Source organism: Procambarus clarkii, chromosome 30 (genome assembly GCF_040958095.1).
Source record: "Procambarus clarkii isolate CNS0578487 chromosome 30, FALCON_Pclarkii_2.0, whole genome shotgun sequence".
In the NCBI taxonomy this organism is placed as follows: Eukaryota; Metazoa; Arthropoda; class Malacostraca; order Decapoda; family Cambaridae; genus Procambarus; species Procambarus clarkii.
In genome coordinates, this window is record NC_091179.1 from 36,126,093 (window position 1) to 36,146,092 (window position 20,000).

The 20,000-nt window shown below is 39.2% G+C and overlaps 2 protein-coding genes across 4 annotated transcripts in view; both read left to right on the forward strand.

Moving 5' to 3' along the window:
* Positions 1–20,000, forward strand: part of LOC123747659 (BTB/POZ domain-containing protein 2-like) — a 209,098-nt gene that overhangs the window by 71,891 nt on the left and 117,207 nt on the right. The window lies entirely within an intron of this gene.
* Positions 1–20,000, forward strand: part of LOC123747660 (bestrophin-2) — a 63,383-nt gene that overhangs the window by 16,452 nt on the left and 26,931 nt on the right. For 2 of the 3 annotated variants that reach the window (XM_069334090.1, XM_069334091.1), the window contains exons 2-4: positions 175–293; positions 1,324–1,630; positions 17,122–17,232. In XM_069334090.1, the coding sequence (XP_069190191.1) occupies positions 1,560–1,630; positions 17,122–17,232 (182 nt within the window). In that variant the 5' untranslated portion in view covers positions 175–293; positions 1,324–1,559. Of the gene's footprint in view, positions 1–174; positions 294–1,221; positions 1,631–17,121; positions 17,233–20,000 lie in introns of those variants that run through there. The other variant, XM_069334089.1, reaches the window with a different exon arrangement.

Genomic DNA, 20,000 nt, shown 5'->3' on the forward strand with positions numbered 1-20,000 from the left:
ACCGTATGTCTTTATTTATTCCCCTTACAGTTATATGTCCATAGATCTGTATCCCTTAATATCAAACGTCCATAGACTTCTATCCATTAAAGTCATAAGTCCATAGATTTCTATCCATTAAAACCATAAATATCAAATGGTTCCTTGTTAAATACATTTGGAAAAATTCCTCAGGAAGACAGGTGGAACTTCGGGAAAGCCTCAAGCGATGGTGACCTTTGAGGAAAACTGGATACCTGCTGTTTCCTAAATAGCAGCCTCAGACATTGTCTTAATCATCACACTGCGTCATAGTAAGTTACATTTGTACTTTTTCCAGTCAATTGTAAAAATCTTAATTTGCAAGTTGCTTAAGCAAGTTTTTCCTCAACGAATCATTGATTTATATATGTGTTAAATATCTATGAATCCATGTTTTGATGTGTGCGTATGCAAATGCATTAATATACATATATTGTCCTTATAAATTATGCATGTGAGTGTAGATATTGTACCTTTCACCCAGGGGAGCATATCTTACTGGTCACAGAAACGCAAGGCAAAAATAATTTCGACTCTACAAATAGTAATATTACGACTATTATTAATATATTAATTCAGTAATATTACGAATAGTAATAAATAAGACTAGACCACGACACCCAGTGCATAGGTTCGAATCTACAAAACCACTCCTACGAATTTTCTCATTGATGTATCACGTTAGTGTGATTACTCTCTGTATATTATTATTATTATTATTATTATTATCATAATAGGTATTATTATTATTATTATTATTATTATTATTATTATAATAGGTATTATTATTATTATTATTATTATTATCATAATAGGTATTATTATTATTATTATTTAAATTGATTTTAATATAAATAATGATTTGCAATTTTGTAATAATTGAAGTGGAATGTTACACTACATGCAGTATATTTTTATTTCATTCTGGGAATTGGAGATTATTCAACTAATTACTCATTGATATGTTCATGAGAGAAAGACAAAATATTAATTATTATATAATGAAAAGAGGTTTATAAACACGTAAATTTCAGAGGTGTTGAGGAAGATATCCAGTGGTACCTGCCCCTACCCTTACTGGGTACCACACCTCCAGTGGTACCTGCCCCTACCCTTACTGGGTAACACACCTCCAGTGGTGCCTGCCTCTACCCTTACTGGGTACCACACCTCCAGTGGTACCTGCCCCAACCCCTTACTGTGTACCACACCTCCAGTGGTACCTGCCCCTACCCTTACTGTGTACCACACCTCCAGTGGTACCTGAACTTACCCTTACTGAGTACCACACCTCCACCACAGCCGTCCTCTATCACGGCCGTCCTCTATCACGGCCGTCCTCCACCACAGCCGTTCTCCGCCACAGCCGTCCTCCGCCACAGCCGTCCTCCGCCACAGCCGTCCTCCGCCACAGCCGTCCTCCGCCACAGCCGTCCTCCGCCACAGCCGTCCTCCGCCACAGCCGTCCTCCGCCACAGCCGTCCTCCGCCACAGCCGTCCTCCGCCACAGCCGTCCTCCGCCACAGCCGTACTCCGCCATGACCGTCAAATATACTGATAAGATTGCAAGCCAGGGTGGCTTCGGTTCCCTATGGAAGCTCTTAATCATGTAAGTATATCTCTCCTTCTCTCTCCTGCAACCCACACACTTGTCTCTTGTCTCCCTCTCCGGCAACCCACACACTTGTCTCTTGTCTCCCTCTCCGGCAACCCACACACTTGTCTCTTGTCTCCCTCTCCGGCAACCCACACACTTGTCTCTTGTCTCCCTCTCCGGCAACCCACACACTTGTCTCTTGTCTACCTCTCCTCCCACCTCACACATGTGTCTCTTGTCTACCTCTCCTCCCACCTCACACATGTGTCTCTTGTCTACCTCTCTCCCCCACCTCACTCCTTTGTCTCTTCCCATCCAGAATAATAGGGAACAGTAACTATAGGCTTATGACACCATAGTTCATCCTTTATTAGGTATATGGTCCCGTAGTTCACTTACATTAGCTCTAGAATGATCGTATGAATGACAGAATGACTTTCACTGAATAATTGCTGAGTCGAACACAATGTAGGAACTAGAGAAATATGGAAACTGCCTAAGACGTATACGACGTAGTTCATATTTATATCCACCCCAATATATTCATATATGTCTAACCTACGTTTAAAACAATCAAGTGATCCTACATTTCTCATTGTACACGTTAGTTTGGCTCAGGCTTTAACACCCCTTTTTTCAGACCAATATTTACCCAGGTTAATCCTAAATCTAAACCTATCCAATTTATGTCAATTGTTTCGAGATCCATTCTGTGTTGACTTTTATACAGAACCTTTTTTATCTCTCCTTTGTTATACCCTTTCATACATTTATATATTTAAGTTTTGTTTCCGTAAAGGTAACTGATTATGCAAGACTGGTGTCTATAATTGTGGCGAAAATTGGTGAATGCAAATAAGATACACTTGTGGTCTGTAGTTAATCATTATTTCGTTTACAGCTGTTTAAATGTACCTAATACACTCCTCTGTCGGGGAGGGAAATATGAGGGGGGGGGGGGGGAAGCGCCAAACTATTACGGCTATATAGCACTTGTAAGGAGTCAGAATAATGATCTGGGGTGGGACGAGGAAAAGGAATGGAGTTTATATAACTCATATCTAATGTAGTAATTTATTCTGATATTGTATGAGGCTAGCAAAGATATTGAAGAATATGCTTTCCCCCCCACCCCCCAGCATGAAGAAGCGTTTATTAAGCATACGACAATGTTCTATTGTTCCCCATTATATGTATCATGTTGGGTGAATATCGTTATTGTGAATGATGATATTATTACTTATTCACTTTCTTACACACGGATCTTGTTGACTTGCTCTGATGATTACCCTGGTACAAATCTACATAGTGCGACTACCCCGGGTGTGTGTTCACATTTTCCCGGAGTCTCCAGCAGCTGCATTTAGCGCATATATATAACTGGAGCCTCCAGTATATTCCTCTCCCTGGAGCCTGCAACTTCAATCTGCAATCTTTTCTATGAATCATAACCTGGAGCCTTCAGTCACATACGTTCCACGCTGCACTTCCTGTCCCAGAGAGAATTCCATATAATTCTCACCATCGTTAATGAAAACTACACATTTCTCCTGTGTGCTTAACAAATGACCCTAGGGAAGAGGAAGCTTACGTCACTTCACAGGATGTTTAAAACCAACAATTTGACGGTAAAAATACACCCACCCCACTCTATTGAATGCCACGGAAGTATATCTTTCACTTATGGGCCTTCATAGTATTTTATATTCCAGTGGTATCCCCCATTTTCCTTTTACCACAGAAGCAACTTCTCCAGTTTGAAGACAAATGGTAACTGTTGCTGTTATGAGATTTGACGAACAATTTGTGCTTTGAGGCCTTGGGGAACTGCTCTTGTTAAGCATTGGAAAACTGCTCTCGTTATGAGTCATTTGGGGAACTTCAATATATATATATATATATATATATATATATATATATATATATATATATATATATATATATATATATAACTGAAAACTCACACCCCAGAAGTGACTCAAACCCATACTGCCAGGAGCAACGCAACTGGTATGTACAGGGACGCCTTAATCCGCTTGACCATCACGACCGGACATAAGGAAGTGATAACCGAAGCTATTTGAACCACTTCCCTGCCGGCACTCGGATGGTAATCTTGGGCATAGCATTTTATCAAATCACCTCATTCTTTGGGGCACACGTGAGGAACACAAATGCAAACAAGCCTGAATGGTCCCCAGGACTATATACAACTGAAAACTCACACTCCAGAAGTGACTCGAACCCATACTGCCAGGAGCAATGCAACTGGTATGTACAGGGACGCCTTAATCCGCTTGACCATCACGACCGGACATAAGGAAGTGATAACCGAAGCTATTTGAACCACTTCCCTGCCGGCACTCGGATGGTAATCTTGGGCATAGCATTTTATCAAATCACCTCATTCTTTGGGGCACACATGAGGAACACAAATGCAAACAAGCCTGAATGGTCCCCAGGACTATATACAACTGAAAACTCACACCCCAGAAGTGACTCGAACCCATACTGCCAGGAGCAACGCAACTGGTATGTACAGGGACGCCTTAATCCGCTTGACCATCACGACCGGACATAAGGAAGTGATAGCGGAAGCTATTTAAACCACTTCCCCGCCGGCACTCGGATGGTAATCTTGGGCATAGCATTTTATCAAATCACCTCATTCTTTGGGGCACACGTGAGGAACACAAATGCATACAATTAGGTGAGTACACATACGTCCAGTCAGGCTAGAAGGGATTAACACCTTGATTAACACCAAAGGTGAATTCACCTTTATTGTATTATCACCTGACCCAGTGCGGGTATAAAATCAACTAGTATTGTAAGATCTGTTCACTTGAGAATGAACCATGGAGGTTCGAAACGTTGTGCGAATTATATAAATAAGTGTAATACACTCTATAGTAAATCACTTCTTTTCTTCACCTTAAAAGTACGAAAATGAGTTTTGGAGAACTCCTATTTCAATTAAGCCCTGATGCTAAGAAAATAGTTAGAGGGATAGAAGCCCTAAACCAGAAAATAATAAATACAGAATATGCGGTCATATTCAATGAAACATGTTTGAAAGAAAACCTGCTGCCAGTATACACCAATATATATATATATATATATATATATATATATATATATATATATATATATATATATATATATATATATATATATATATATATATATCCCAGCTTCACAGACTACACAACCAAATAGGTCTCTCTCGCAGGACCAGCACCCCAACCACCGCCTTCTGAAGCCCATAGGCAATCCAGCTGGGATCGCCCCATTGCCGACCAAGAAGCTGCGACTTTGCTAGAAGCTGCGACAACACCACATGAGACTGCCCGACTTAGAGCTGTAGCAGCTCCCCATACGGGTGATTTCCTATTAGCAACCCTAATGTCAGCAACCGGCACCCGTCTCACTCCGCAGGCCCTCCGAATTGCCGTAGCTCTCCGCCTCGCTGCCCCAATCCACACTGAATACAGGTGTATTTGCGGCGAGGCAGAAGCCGACAGATACGGTCGGCATGGCCTTCTCTGCCAAAGGACAGGAGGAGGGCATGCAAGACACAGGCGAGGTCAATGACATTATTAAGAGAAGCCTTACCACAGCCGGTTGGTCCAGCAGAGAGAGAGCCCCGTTACCTAATGTCCCGCAACTCTGATGAGCCTGTCAGTCGCCCAGACGGAATCACGGTGAACCCCTGGAAGAATGGTAGACAGTTGGTGTGGGACTACACTTGCGTTTCAACTTTAGCCAATACCTATGTTGACTTCAGTGCTACACAAGCAGGAGGAGCTGCCAATCACCGGGAAGCGGCAAAGTCACGTAAATACAGAGACCTTGTGCACCACTACAATTTTGTCCCCATTGCCTCAGAGACACTTGGTGCCTGGGGTAAAAGTGCTGCTAGCTTTTTGAAGGAGTTGGGGTCTAAGCTAATCGAAACAACTAGAGACCCTAGAGCAGCCAGTTTTCTTTTTCAGCGCCTTAGTGTGGCAATCCAGAGAGGAAATGCTCACTGCATCCATGGTTCCTGCCCGCCATCTGAGGAGCTGGAGGAGCTGTTCAACTTGTGGCAAACAGCCTTGTACCCTGCATGTAATCAATATTATAACTTTTTTGTGCAATGAAATTTTCAAATAAAGTTAGATAAATATACACACATACCAAAAGAATAGGGGTGGTAAAAGAAGAAAATACCAAAGTGTTCAGTGAGGATCCACAAGGTCTTCTCTGAGTACTCTTTATTTTCTTCTCCGAGGCTATGGGTCCCTACACTAGCACCAGGGGTGGTACCCCTTCTATATATATATATATATATATATATATATATATATATATATATATATATATATATATATATATATATATATATATAGTAAATATATATATATATATATATATATATATATATATATATATATATATATATATATATATATATATATATATATATATGGCACAACTCTCCTAAACACGAGAGTCAAGTATACAACTTTAGAACACTTTCCCACCAGGAGACTCGAACCCTAGCCAGCACAGAAGCCTTCCAATAACTGGCATAACAGGTACGCCTTAACAATGTTATGCCAGTTGCTGGAAGGCTTCTGTGCTGGCTAGGGTTCGAGTCTCCTGGTGGGAAAGTGTTCTAAAGTTGTATACTTGACTCTCGTGTTTAGGAGAGTTGTGCCTTAAGCATAGACACTGTGTCTTCCCATATTAACAGGGACTTGATGAAATTAACGTCTAAATGACCCCTCACTTGCTCTAGTGCTCTTGGGAGGTGGTGATCTTTGTGGTATTTAAATACTCCGAAATTACCATCTCTTTTAAGGGTCTGAGCAGGTGGTGGAGAGGGTTAAGGCGTACCTGTTATGCCAGTTGCTGGAAGGCTTCTGTGCTGGCTAGGGTTCGAATCTCCTGGTGGGAAAGTGTTCTAAAGTTATATATATATATATATATATATATATATATATATATATATATATATATATATATATATATATTATTATTATTAAATATGACCGAAAAAGTAAGATTAATATTTCTAACACGAACTTTCTCGATCTTTCGTACGTTTCTTTTCACTGTTGGTGGTAATTCAAAAATCAATTCTCCAAAATTCATTTTTATTTCTAGTCTGACGCGACACTTGAGCGCGTTTCGTAAAACTTATTACATTTTCAAAGACTTTAGCTTACACATACACAACTGAATAGAATTTACACAACTTCGATTTGTTTATATCTACATTTGAGTGAGGTGGATGGGGTGAGGTGGTATTAATAGGGTATTAAATTCCTAAACACAAGACAGAACACGAAACAATGGGTATTGAATGGAAGTGATTTGTAGAAAGCCTATTGGTCCATATTTCTTGATGCTTCTATATTGGAGCGGAGTCTTGAGGTGGGTAGAATATAGTTGTGCATTAATTGGCTGTTGATTGCTGGTGTTGACTTCTTGATGTGTAGAGCCTCGCAGACGTAAAGCCGCCTGCTATCGCTGTATCTATCGATGATTTCTGTGTTTACTAGGATTTCTCTGGCGATGGTTTGGTTGTGGGAAGAGATTATATGTTCCTTAATGGAGCCCTGTTGCTTATGCATCGTTAAACGCCTAGAAAGAGATGTTGTTGTCTTGCCTATATACTGGGTTTTTTGGAGCTTACAGTCCCCAAGAGGGCATTTGAAGGCATAGACGACGTTGGTCTCTTTTAAAGCGTTCTGCTTTGTGTGGAGAGTTTCTCATGAGTAGGCTGGCCGTTTTTCTGGTTTTATAGTAAATCTTCAGTTGTATCCTCTGATTTTTTTTCTGTAGGGATAACGTTTTTATTAACAATATCTTTCAGGACCCTTTCCTCCGTTTTATGAGCTGTGGAAAAGAAGTTCCTGTAAAATAGTCTAATAGGGGGTATAGGTGTTGTGTTAGTTGTCTCTTCAGAGGTTGCATGGCGTTTCACTTTCCTTCTTATGATGTCTTCGACGAAACCATTGGAGAAGCCGTTGTTAACTAGGACCTGCCTTACCCTACAGAGTTCTTCGTCGACTTGCTTCCATTCTGAGCTGTGGCTGAGAGCACGGTCGACATAAGCGTTAACAACACTCCTCTTGTACCTGTCTGGGCTGTCGCTGTTGGCATTTAGGCACATTCCTATGTTCGTTTCCTTAGTGTAGACTGCAGTGTGGAAACCTCCGCTCTTTTCCATGACTGTTACATCTAGAAAGGGCAGCTTCCCATCCTTTTCCATCTCGTAAGTGAAACGCAGCACGGAACTCTGCTCAAATGCCTCCTTCAGCTCCTGCAGATGTCTGACATCAGGTACCTGTGTAAAAATGTCGTCAACATACCTGCAGTATATGGCCGGTTTCAAATTCATTTCGACTAAGACTTTTTGCTCGATGGTACCCATGTAGAAGTTTGCAAACAGGACACCTAGGGGAGAACCCATGGCGACCCCATCTACTTGCTTATACATGTGCCCATCCGGGCTCAAGAAGGGTGCCTCTTTAGTACAAGCTTGGGGTAGTTTCCTTAGAATGGTTTCTGGTATGTCAAGAGGAGTGCAGGCCGGGTTACGATACACTCTGTCGGCTATCATCCCGATTGTATCGTCCACAGGTACGTTGGTAAACAGTGATTCTACGTCCAACGAGGCTCTTATCCCTGTGGCCCGTGTGCCCCGCAGTAAGTCAACAAATTCCTTTGGAGACTTCAGGCTGAAGGCGCAAGGGACATAAGGAGTCAGCAGGCCGTTGAGTCGCTTCGCCAGTCTGTACGTGGGTGTGGGTATCTGGCTGATGATTGGCCGAAGTGGGTTTCCAGGCTTGTGTGTCTTGACATTTCCATATGCATATCCAGGTTTATATTCCCCATTAATCTTTGGCAGGTGGAGTCCGGATTTCTTGGCATTCACAGTTTCGATCAGTTTGTTGACCTTTGCTTTCAATTCGGATGTTGAAGTGTTGTTCAATGCGGGTACGGAGACTTTCGTCGATGTTGCTATTTCTCCATTCGTTTGTAGAATGAAGTAGTTGCGTTTTGTTGTCTTTGATTTCATTTTCTGCCTTGTATATCTGATCACGAATCAGATCCTGGCGATATTTTATCGTGAAGGCTTGATTCCTTGCTGCTGGGTCGTGCGTTTTAATATTAGTATATTTTGGTAGCAGTCTTTCCTCAGAGGATACAACTGACGATTTACTATAAAACCAGAAAAACGGCTAGCCTACTCATGAGAAACTCTCCAGACACAAAGCAGAACGCTTTAAAAGAGACCAACGTCGTCTATGCCTTCAAATGCCCTCTTGGGGACTGTAAGCTCCAAAAAAAAACAGTATATAGGCAAGACAACCACATCTCTTTCTAGGCGTTTAACGATGCATAAGCAACAGGGCTCCATTAAGGAACATGTAATCTCTTCCCACAACCAAACCATCGCCTGAGAAATCCTAGTAAACAACACAGAAATCATCGATAGATACAGCGATAGCAGGCGGCTTGACGTCTGCGAGGCTCTACACATCAAGAAGTCAACACTAGCAATCAACAGCCAATTAATGCACAACTATATTCTACCCACCTCAAGACTCCGCTCCAATATAGAAGCATTAAGAAATATGGACCAATAGGCTTTCTACAAATCACTTCCGTTCAATACCCATTGTTTCGTGTTCTGTCTTGTGTTTAGGAATTTAATACCCTATTAATACCACCTCACTCAAATGTAGATATAAACAAATCGAAGATGTTTAAATTCTATTCAGTTGTGTATGTGTAAGCTAAAGTCTTTGAAAATGTAATAAGTTTTACGAAACGCGCTCAAGTGTCGCGTCAGACTAGAAATAAAAATGAATTTTGGAGAATTGATTTTTGAATTACCACCAACAGTGAAAAGAAACGTACGAAAGATCGAGAAAATTCGTGTTAGAATTATTAATCTTACTTTTTCGGTCATATTTAATAATATATGTCTACAGGAAAGACTGCTACCAAAATATACTATTATATATATATATATATATATATATATATATATATATATATATATATATATATATATATATATATGTGTGTATATCACGAAAATAAACACGTGATTAAGAATGTGACAATGTCAGACCACGGAGGAAAAATGAAACAGGAAATTTCCTTAAGTACTTTCGTATATTAAATACATCTTCAGAAGGTCATTTTACAGATCGAGTGATGGGTATAAATAGGCAGGAAGGAGTGGTGAAGTAAGGTGAGGTACAATACTTGGACAACGCAGAAGGCCCATTGGCCCATCAGATGCACCCAATTGGCACATCCGATGTAGCACAATGGCCCATCTGATACAGCAGACATACAAGCATAATATATAGGTAATTATAACATAAAGAAGTAAATATATACAATAAATTAGTGAGACAAATGTTTTTCAATGATTCTACTTAAATCGCCCTTTAGCTGATCTATTAGAAATGGATCTAAGTTATATAGACCACTGCTAATATTCAAATTATTTTCTTTGGTGATCTGTATCAAAGCAGATTCAATTATGTTTCTGTTATAGGTGCTTTTACAATTTGTTATTGAAGAAGCACTCTCCCAATCAATTTGGTGAGCTTTTTCTGACAAATGCACAAACAAAGCATTAGACAATTGGCCATGTTTTACAGAGTATTTATGTTGCGATATTCTACATTTTAAATCTTTAGATGTTTGCCCGACATAGAACTTATTACATTCCTTACAAGGTATTTTATAAATGACGCAATTATCACTACGAGGGCTGTTCCTTACTAATAGCTTACAAACAGTGTTTTCGTAGCTAAACATTACATCTATATTAAAAAGTTTCAAGGCCTTGACAATATTCTCAAACCCAGAGAAATATGGTAAACATAACACATTCTTTGGGCGAATCCTTTCACTGCATACATTATTATAATATGTACGACGAGCTTTGTTACGACAAACTTCCAAAAAATTCAGTGGGTAACAAAGCTTAAGACCAATCGAATCAATATTCTTAATTCTTAATCAATATTCTTAATTCTTAGATGAAGAATTTAAGAATATTGATTCGATTGGTCTTAAGCTTTGTTACCCACTGAATTTTTTGGAAGTTTGTCGTAACAAAGCTCGTCGTACATATTATAATAATGTATGCAGTGAAAGGATTCGCCCAAAGAATGTGTTATGTTTACCATATTTCTCTGGGTTTGAGAATATTGTCAAGGCCTTGAAACTTTTTAATATAGATGTAATGTTTAGCTACGAAAACACTGTTTGTAAGCTATTAGTAAGGAACAGCCCTCGTAGTGATAATTGCGTCATTTATAAAATACCTTGTAAGGAATGTAATAAGTTCTATGTCGGGCAAACATCTAAAGATTTAAAATGTAGAATATCGCAACATAAATACTCTGTAAAACATGGCCAATTGTCTAATGCTTTGTTTGTGCATTTGTCAGAAAAAGCTCACCAAATTGATTGGGAGAGTGCTTCTTCAATAACAAATTGTAAAAGCACCTATAACAGAAACATAATTGAATCTGCTTTGATACAGATCACCAAAGAAAGTAATTTGAATATTAGCAGTGGTCTATATAACTTAGATCCATTTCTAATAGATCAGCTAAAGGGCGATTTAAGTAGAATCATTGAAAAACATTTGTCTCACTAATTTATTGTATATATTTACTTCTTTATGTTATAATTACCTATATATTATGCTTGTATGTCTGCTGTATCAGATGGGCCATTGTGCTACATCGGATGTGCCAATTGGGTGCATCTGATGGGCCAATGGGCCTTCTGCGTTGTCCAAGTATTGTACCTCACCTTACTTCACCACTCCTTCCTGCCTATTTATACCCATCACTCGATCTGTAAAATGACCTTCTGAAGATGTATTTAATATACGAAAGTACTTAAGGAAATTTCCTGTTTCATTTTTCCTCCGTGGTCTGATATATATATATATATATGTATATATGTATATATGTATATATGTATGTATATATATATATATATATATATATATATATATATATATATATATATATATATATATATATATATATATATATATATATATATATATATATATATAATGTAGGGGGGTACCACCACTTGTGCAATTATAGGGACCCACAGCCTCAGAGAAGGGAACACAGAGCTTTCAGGGAAAAACTTGCCATTTAACTCTGAATACGTAAGATTGTTCGCTTCTCCTACCACCCCCCTTTCTTTTATAGTGTACACTTTATTATGCAAGGTTATACAGTTACATATCTGATTTTATACAAAAAATTAACATTAAGAGGACACAAAAAAAAGTTCGCTTCCTAGAGGCTGTAGATTTCCTCGAACTCCTCCGACGCCGGGCATGAACCGAGGATGCAGCGAGCATTCCCCCTCTGGATCACGACACTGAGGCGCTGAAAGAGAAAACTTGCTGCTCTAGGGTCTCTTGTGGTGTCAATGAGTTTGGAACCAAGATCCTTAAGAAACCTTCTTGCACTCTCTCCCCATGGGCCTAGGGTCTCAGACCCTATTGGAACAAAGTTGTAACGATGATCTAATCGATAGTATATATGTATACTATCATATAATGTATATATATATATATTATTAAATATGACCGAAAAAGTAAGATTAATAATTCTAACACGAATTTTCTCAATCTTTCGTACATTACGCTTCACTGTTGGAGGTAAATCAAAAATCAATTCTCCAAAATTCATTTTTATTTCTAGTCTGACGCGACACGGGCGCGTTTCATAAAACTTATTACATTTTCAAAGACTTTAGTTCACAAATACACAACTGAATAGAACTTACGTATCTCCGATTTTATATCTACATTTGAGTGAGGTGGAAGGGGTGATGTGGCATTAACACAAGACAGAACACGGGCGCGTTTCGTAAAACTTATTACATTTTCAAAGACTTTAGTTCACAAATACACAACTGAATAGAACTTACGTATCTCCGATTTTATATCTACATTTGAGTGAGGTGGAAAGGGTGATGTGGCATTAACACAAGACAGAACAAAGTGTGGTATTATTAGGGTATTAATTTCATCAACACAAGACAGAACACGAAACAATGGATATTGAATAGAAGTGTTTGTAGAAAGCCTATTGGTCCATATTTCTTGATGCTTCTATATTGGAGCGGAGTCTTGAGGTGGGTAGAATATAGTTGTGCAATAATTGGCTGTTGATTGCTGGTGTTGACTTCTTGATGTGTAGTGCCTCGCAAACGTCAAGCCGCCTGCTATCGCTGTATCTATCAATGATTTCTGTGTTGTTTACTAGGATTTCTCTGGCGATGGACATATATATATATATATATATATATGTCGTACCTAGTAGCCAGAACGCACTTCTCAGCCTACTATGCAGGGCCCAATTTGCCTAATAAGCCAAGTTTTCATGAATTAATTGTTTTTCGACTACCTAACCTAACTAACCTAAAGTAACCTAACTTTTTCGGCTACCTAACCTAACCTATAAAGATAGGTTAGGTAGGGTTGGTTAGGTTCAGTCATATATCTACGTTAATTTTAACTCTAATAAAAAAAAATTGACCTCATACATAATGAAATGGGTAGATTTATCATTTCATAAGAAAAAAATTAGAGAAAATATATTAATTCATGAAAACTTGGCTTATTAAGCAAATCGGGCCTTGCATAGTAGGCTGAGAAGTGCGTTCTAGCTACTAGGTACGACATATATCTGAAAACTCACACCCCAGAAGTGACTCGAACCCATACTCCCAGGAGCAACGCAACTGGTATGTACAAGACGCCTTAATGCACTTGACCATCACGACCGGACATAATGAGGTGATAGCCGAGGCTATTTGAACCACCCCACCGCTGGCACTCTGATAGTAATCTTGGGCATAGCATTTTACCAAATCACCTCATTCTTTGGGGCACACGTGAGGAACACAAATGCGAACAAGCCTGAATGGTCCCCAGGACAATATGCAACTGAAAACTCACACCCCAGAAGTGACTCGAACCCATACTCCCAGGAGCAACGCAACTGGTATGTACAAGACGCCTTAATCCACTTGACCATCACGACCGGACATAATGAGGTGATAGCCGAGGCTATTTGAACCACCCCACCGCCGGCACTCGGATAGTAATCTAGGGCATAGCATTTTACCAAATCACCTCATTCTTTGGGGCACACGTGAGGAACAGAAATGCGAACAAGCCTGAATGGTCCCCAGGACAATATGCAACTGAAAACTCACACCCCAGAAGTGACTCGAACCCATACTCCCAGGAGCAACGCAACTGGTATGTACAAGACGCCTTAATCCACTTGACCATCACGACCGGACATAATGAGGTGATAGCCGAGGCTATTTGAACCACCCCACCGCCGGCACTCGGATAGTAATCTTGGGCATAGCATTTTACCAAATCACCTCATTCTTTGGGGCACACGTGAGGAACACAAATGCGAACAAGCCTGAATGGTCCCCAGGACAATTTGCAACTGAAAACTCACACCCCAGAAGTGACTCGAACCCATACTCCCAGGAGCAACGCAACTGGTATGTACAAGACGCCTTAATCCACTTGACCATCACAACCGGACATAATGAGGTGATAGCCGAGGCTATTTGAACCACCCCACCGCTGGCACTCGGATAGTAATCTTGGGCATAGCATTTTACCAAATCACCTCATTCTTTGGGGCACACGTGAGGAACACAAATGCGAACAAGCCTGAATGGTCCCCAGGACAATATGCAACTGAAAACTCACACCCCAGAAGTGACTCGAACCAGTTTCATATTGTCCTGGGGACCATTCAGGCTTGTTCGCATTTGTGTTCCTCACGTGTGCATATACTCGCACTTGGGTGAGGTGATATGGTGCAAGTTTTGGATGAGGTGAACAAACTTGTGACAATACAAGACAGAACACGAAACCATGGGTATTAGTTGGATATGAGAGCATATGAATGGAAGTAACTGCAGAGGGCCTATTGAACCATACTTCCTCTTGATGCTTCTATATTGGTTCGGAGTCTTGAAGTGGGTAGAATATAGTTGTGCATTAATTGGCTGTTGATTGTTGGTGTTGATTTTTTTGTGTGTAGGGCCTCGCAGATGTCGAGCCGCCAGCTATCGCTGTACCTATCGATGATTTCTGTGTTGTTTGTTAAGACTTCTCTGGTGATGGTCTGGTTGTGAAAAGAGATTATATGTTCGTTTATGGAGCCCTGTTACTTATGCATTGTTAATCGCCTGGAAAGAGACGTTGTTGTCTGGCCTATATACTGTGTTCTTTGAGGCTTACAGTCCGCAAGTGGGCATTTGAAGGAATAGACGACATTAGTTTCTTTCTATGCATTCTGCTTTGTATCTGGAGAGTTTTTCATGAGTAGCTTGGCCGTTTTTTTGGTTTTATAGTAAATCGTCAATTGTATTTTCTGTTTTTTTGTCTGTAGGGAGAGCGTTCCTATCAACAATATCTTTCAGGACCCTTTCCTCCGATTTATGAGATGTCGAGAAGAAGTTCCTATAAAATAGTCTAATAGGGGGTACATGTGTTGTGTTAGTTGACTCTTCAGAGGTTGCATGGCGTTTTACCTTTCTTCTTATGATGTCATTCAACAAAACCATTAGTGAAGCCGTTGTTGACTAGGACCTGCCTTACCCTACAGAGATCCTCATCGATTTGCTTCCATCCTGAGCTGTGGCTGAGAGCACGGTCGACGTAAGCATTGACGACCCTCCTCTTGTACCTGTCTGGGCAGTCACTATTGGCATTGAGGCACATTCCTGTGTTTGTTTCCTTAGTGTAGATTGCAGTGTGGAAGCCTCCGCCCCTTTCCATGACTGTTACATCTAGAAAGGGTAGCTTCCCATCCTTCTCCATCTCGTAAGTGAAACTCAATACAGAATTCAGCTTGAATGCCTCCTTCAGCTCCTGCAGACGTCTGACATCAGGTACCCGTGTAGAAATGTTGACAACATACATGCAGTATATGGCCGGTTTCAAGTCCATGTCAACTAACCCTTTCTGTTCGATGATGCCCATGTAGAAGTTCGCAAACAGGACACCTAGGGGAGAACCCATGGCGACCCCATCTACTTGCTTATACATGGGCCCATCTGGGCTCAAGAAGGGTACCTCTTTAGTACAAGCTTGGATTAGTTTCCATAGAATGTTTTCTGGTATCTCAAGAGGAGTACAAGCCGGATTACGATACACTCTGTTGGCTATCATCCCGATTGTTTCATCCACAGGTACGTTGGTAAACAGTGATTCTACGTCCAACGAGGCTCTTATCCCTGTGGCCCGTGTTCCCCGCAGTAAGTCAACAAATTCCTTTGGAGACTTCAGGCTGAAGGTGCAAGGGACATAAGGAGTCAGCAAGCCGTTGAGTCGTTTCGCCAGTCTGTACGTGGGTGTGGGTATCTGGCTTATGATTGGCCGAAGTGAGTTTCCAGGCTTATGTGTCTTGACATTTCCATTCGGGTATCCAGGTTTATATTTCCCAATATTCTTTGGCGGGTGGAGTCCGGATTTCTTGGCGTTCACAGTTTCGATCAATTTGTTGACCTTTGCTTTCAATTCGGCTACAGCCGAATTGAAAGCTGTACACACACACACAGTTGTAGTCTTAGTGTTTTTCCTGCCCGAAATGCTTTACGGAATAGTGGCTTTAAGCATTGTATGTACTAGCTCTATCTATAAATCCATCAACTTTTTGTATATCACCTTGTATGTATATACTCTACCTGAATAAATATTTGTATTTATTGTAATCTCCGAAAGTTCTTCACCGAGTGCTTTGAAATTTTGAAACAACGTTTCATTCGAATACGCGCGTCTTTTTATATACCTTCTATATAGATGCCACCCCCTCTGACAGGTAAAAACATCGCTTTTTACCTGAGCACAACGCATGTGCTCAGCAACGCACATGCGTTGCTGAGCCACAGCATCGCGTGGCCGGGTACTGCTAGTATATATAAGCCTTTGCTAAGCCAGGGATCTGGACGAGGGGACATTGATCCACGGAACCAATGGAAGGTATGTCATTGAAGATGGCAGCCATTGCGGTCCTCAGGTAAGGTCAGATTAATAAACTAAACTAAAAAGCACCGTTGGTTTGATCAACTACCAGGGGCACCTAGTAATAAAAATAATGATATTACGACTTTTTTTGTTTTAGACTTAACAATCATTCTCATCTCGAAAAATTTCATTATCACACAAACAAATCCAGAAGGGCCGTGATGAAGATTCGAACCTACATCCGGAATGATCCCAGACGCGCCTTAGTCGTAGGTTCTCGGACGAACCCTCATTACGTTGTGGATTTGTTCATTTGATATATTATGTTATTGTGATATCTGTGTGTATGTCATTATCACCATTGTTCTAAATATTGACTCTGCAAGTTAGTAATTCTGGAGAGATCAAAATTAAAGTGCAGTGACCTTGCCTGCAGGTGGCGAGGGAGCGTCTTCAAGATGGTGTGGCCTGACATGCTCTTATTCATTACGCTCTACTACTCTATATCCTTCATCTACCGCTTCGCTCTACCAAGTGACTCCCAAAGGTAAAGTTAAGTACAAGATACCACCTGCAATCTAAGGGTTAGTGAACTGGGACTAGGATAATAACATTTTCTAATAGATTTAAGTTTATAGAGTATTTTTTAAAGGAATTAAGGTGAAGAAAAAAAATTAACTCATAAGAGAGTAATAAAAGCCATTGACCCACTGTCATGAAGCAACATTCAGGACATTCACTACAGAGGGGCACCCAACCCAACCTCGTAAGTTATTATGTTACTCATATCTTATCTTACGACCTGGTAAGTGACAGTTTGCGTCGGAAAGGACACAAAAGATCAGTAGTGGTGAGGAATTGTGGAGATTTAAGTTAAAAGATTAGCAAGCTAAGTACAGTAAAAAAGGTGAATGATAATACCAACTTATAGATTTAAGGTTAGTAAGAATATAATGAAAGCTGAAAACAAATTACAGATACAGACAAATGTATACTTAATAATAATAATAATAAAATATTCAGAATTATTAAATGCAGAAGAGATAACGTGAGAAAAGAGTATACTGCATTCGGCCAATTGTCCCATGCCGTGACAACCCTATTTAAATCTACCCCAAACAAACTTACATATTTTTCTAGCTAACGCTTGAATCAGAATAAACCAGTACTCTTGCCTGCTAACATATAACTATGCGACTATATTTTCTAACCAGTATTAAACAAAGTTTTCACTGATCTTATGTTATTTTTTAATTGGTATTCACTGTTTTGTTTTATTTTAATTGGAATACGTATAACCATAATAATATCTGCATTCTTACATCGTTTCATCTATTTTTGTTCTTAAATTGTCTTTCCTACTCTTTACCTTTCCAAAAATGCAAATTAAGTTTAGTTATCTCTGGTAGTAAACAAAATTCCTAATGCTCAGAAATTATTATATTATAAATCTTTGCAAATTGTCGTCAGAATTTGTTCTTTGTGTAAAATAGCGGCTGAAATTATGCTGCCTAATGTAAATAGTGTAACGTGGGCACAATGATGCTCTCTCTCTCTCTCTCTCTCTCTCTCTCTCTCTCTCTCTCTCTGAAATTCTTAAATCTCAATGTTTATAGAGATTTACATTTAAATCTTAAGAATTTAAACATTTTCAATATTGAAATATTAAGAATGTGTAAATGCTTAAATAAAATTTAAATTTTATTTTTCGAATAGCTAATTTAAAAACTCTACAGAAATAAATACCAGACTTCAGACTGCAGGGAAAAAAAGTGATATATCTTGAAGGGTTTGGCGAGCTCCAGTCATCTAACCTTCACCCATGGACAGACAGACAGACACTCTTTTAATGATATTGTTTCTCCTAAATGACTCTCATCTGTTCAGTTCCTTTGCTTCAATTTCACCTATATACATCACGTGTTTCCTACAGTAAACCTAATTATCGATCCGTTCTTCATATTAAAACAACAGAACAACAGAATGTTCCAGTTTGACAATGTTAATTCTTTGCCTTTATCTCAAGCTTCAGGGAGATAAATACACGAGTTATCGTTACCTCGACCACTATACAAGCAGTTGATAAGATATTTAAGTTATCCTAACAAATTGTTACCTTGTACTTTGACGATGTCAGTGGAAATATAGGCTTTAAGCCCTCACTTCCTTAGGTATAAAAACTATTTACACATTCTTGAAGCGATCAGATAATTGCCCTTCCTCCGAACAAATGGTCATCCTCTGTTTTAAGTAATCAGCGGAGGATAATAGTACCTCACTATTATATCACTACACTTGTCCAGTTAACTACATGTAACACCTCCCGAGCAATATCCGTCCTTTGGTCACTCCCATACCCCTCATCTAATTACCAAATCTCATTAGATGTTAATGACGTGATTCATTACGACTCTTACTGCCTCTGTCAAAGAATGATCACCAACACCTTTAACATGTTAGTTCTCCTGCATCCCTTTGTTAGTTATCTCTAAATGACTAACTATCCCTAGAATAGTTAGTTATCTCTCTGATGACTACCTTGCACTGCTAATACCTTTTCCTCTCAACCTTTCCATCTCTCTCCTGTTTTCTTAAAATAATCAGTTGAACGCTCAGAGAATATGCTGGAGTAAAATTATTTATTTAATATAAATTTAATTTAAATATAATTATTTAAATAATATTTAATTTAAAAATAATTATTTAAATGATTTATAATTTAAATATAATTATTTATATGATCTTTAATTTAAGTATAATTATTTAAATTTAATTTTTAATTTTTTAAATAATAATTTATTGAAATTATATTTAATTTAAATATAATAATTTGAATTATTTTTAATTAAAATTTTAATTAGTTAAATTATATATACTCCAGCCTATGATCTGAGGGAACTCCTGCAAAGATTTCCTCATTGCTCCGTCTCATGCGTTCCTGCTACTTATGCCATAGCTTGACGTACTGCAATCTTGCAGATTTAACCCTGAGCAAAGATCCTCTACTTCACTAGCTAAGGTTGCCTCCATTGTCTTGGATATATGAACCTCCTTCTCTTTCAGACAAAAAAAAATCCAAATAAGTTGTTCTAAGTGTTGATGTAGATGTTGCATTTGAGGTGCAATGTTTATCCAGCCAGAAATTTATTCAAATAGCTCTGGACTTTAAATTATTACCAATAAGTCAGCTAGGTAGAATGCATTATGTTATCGTCCCTTCCTTAGATCTAATTCTCTATGCCTTATAATTAAAAAACCATGCATCATTCCTACCTTTTCTAAAATCATTCCTCCCATGTGTGAAGACAGAGAATG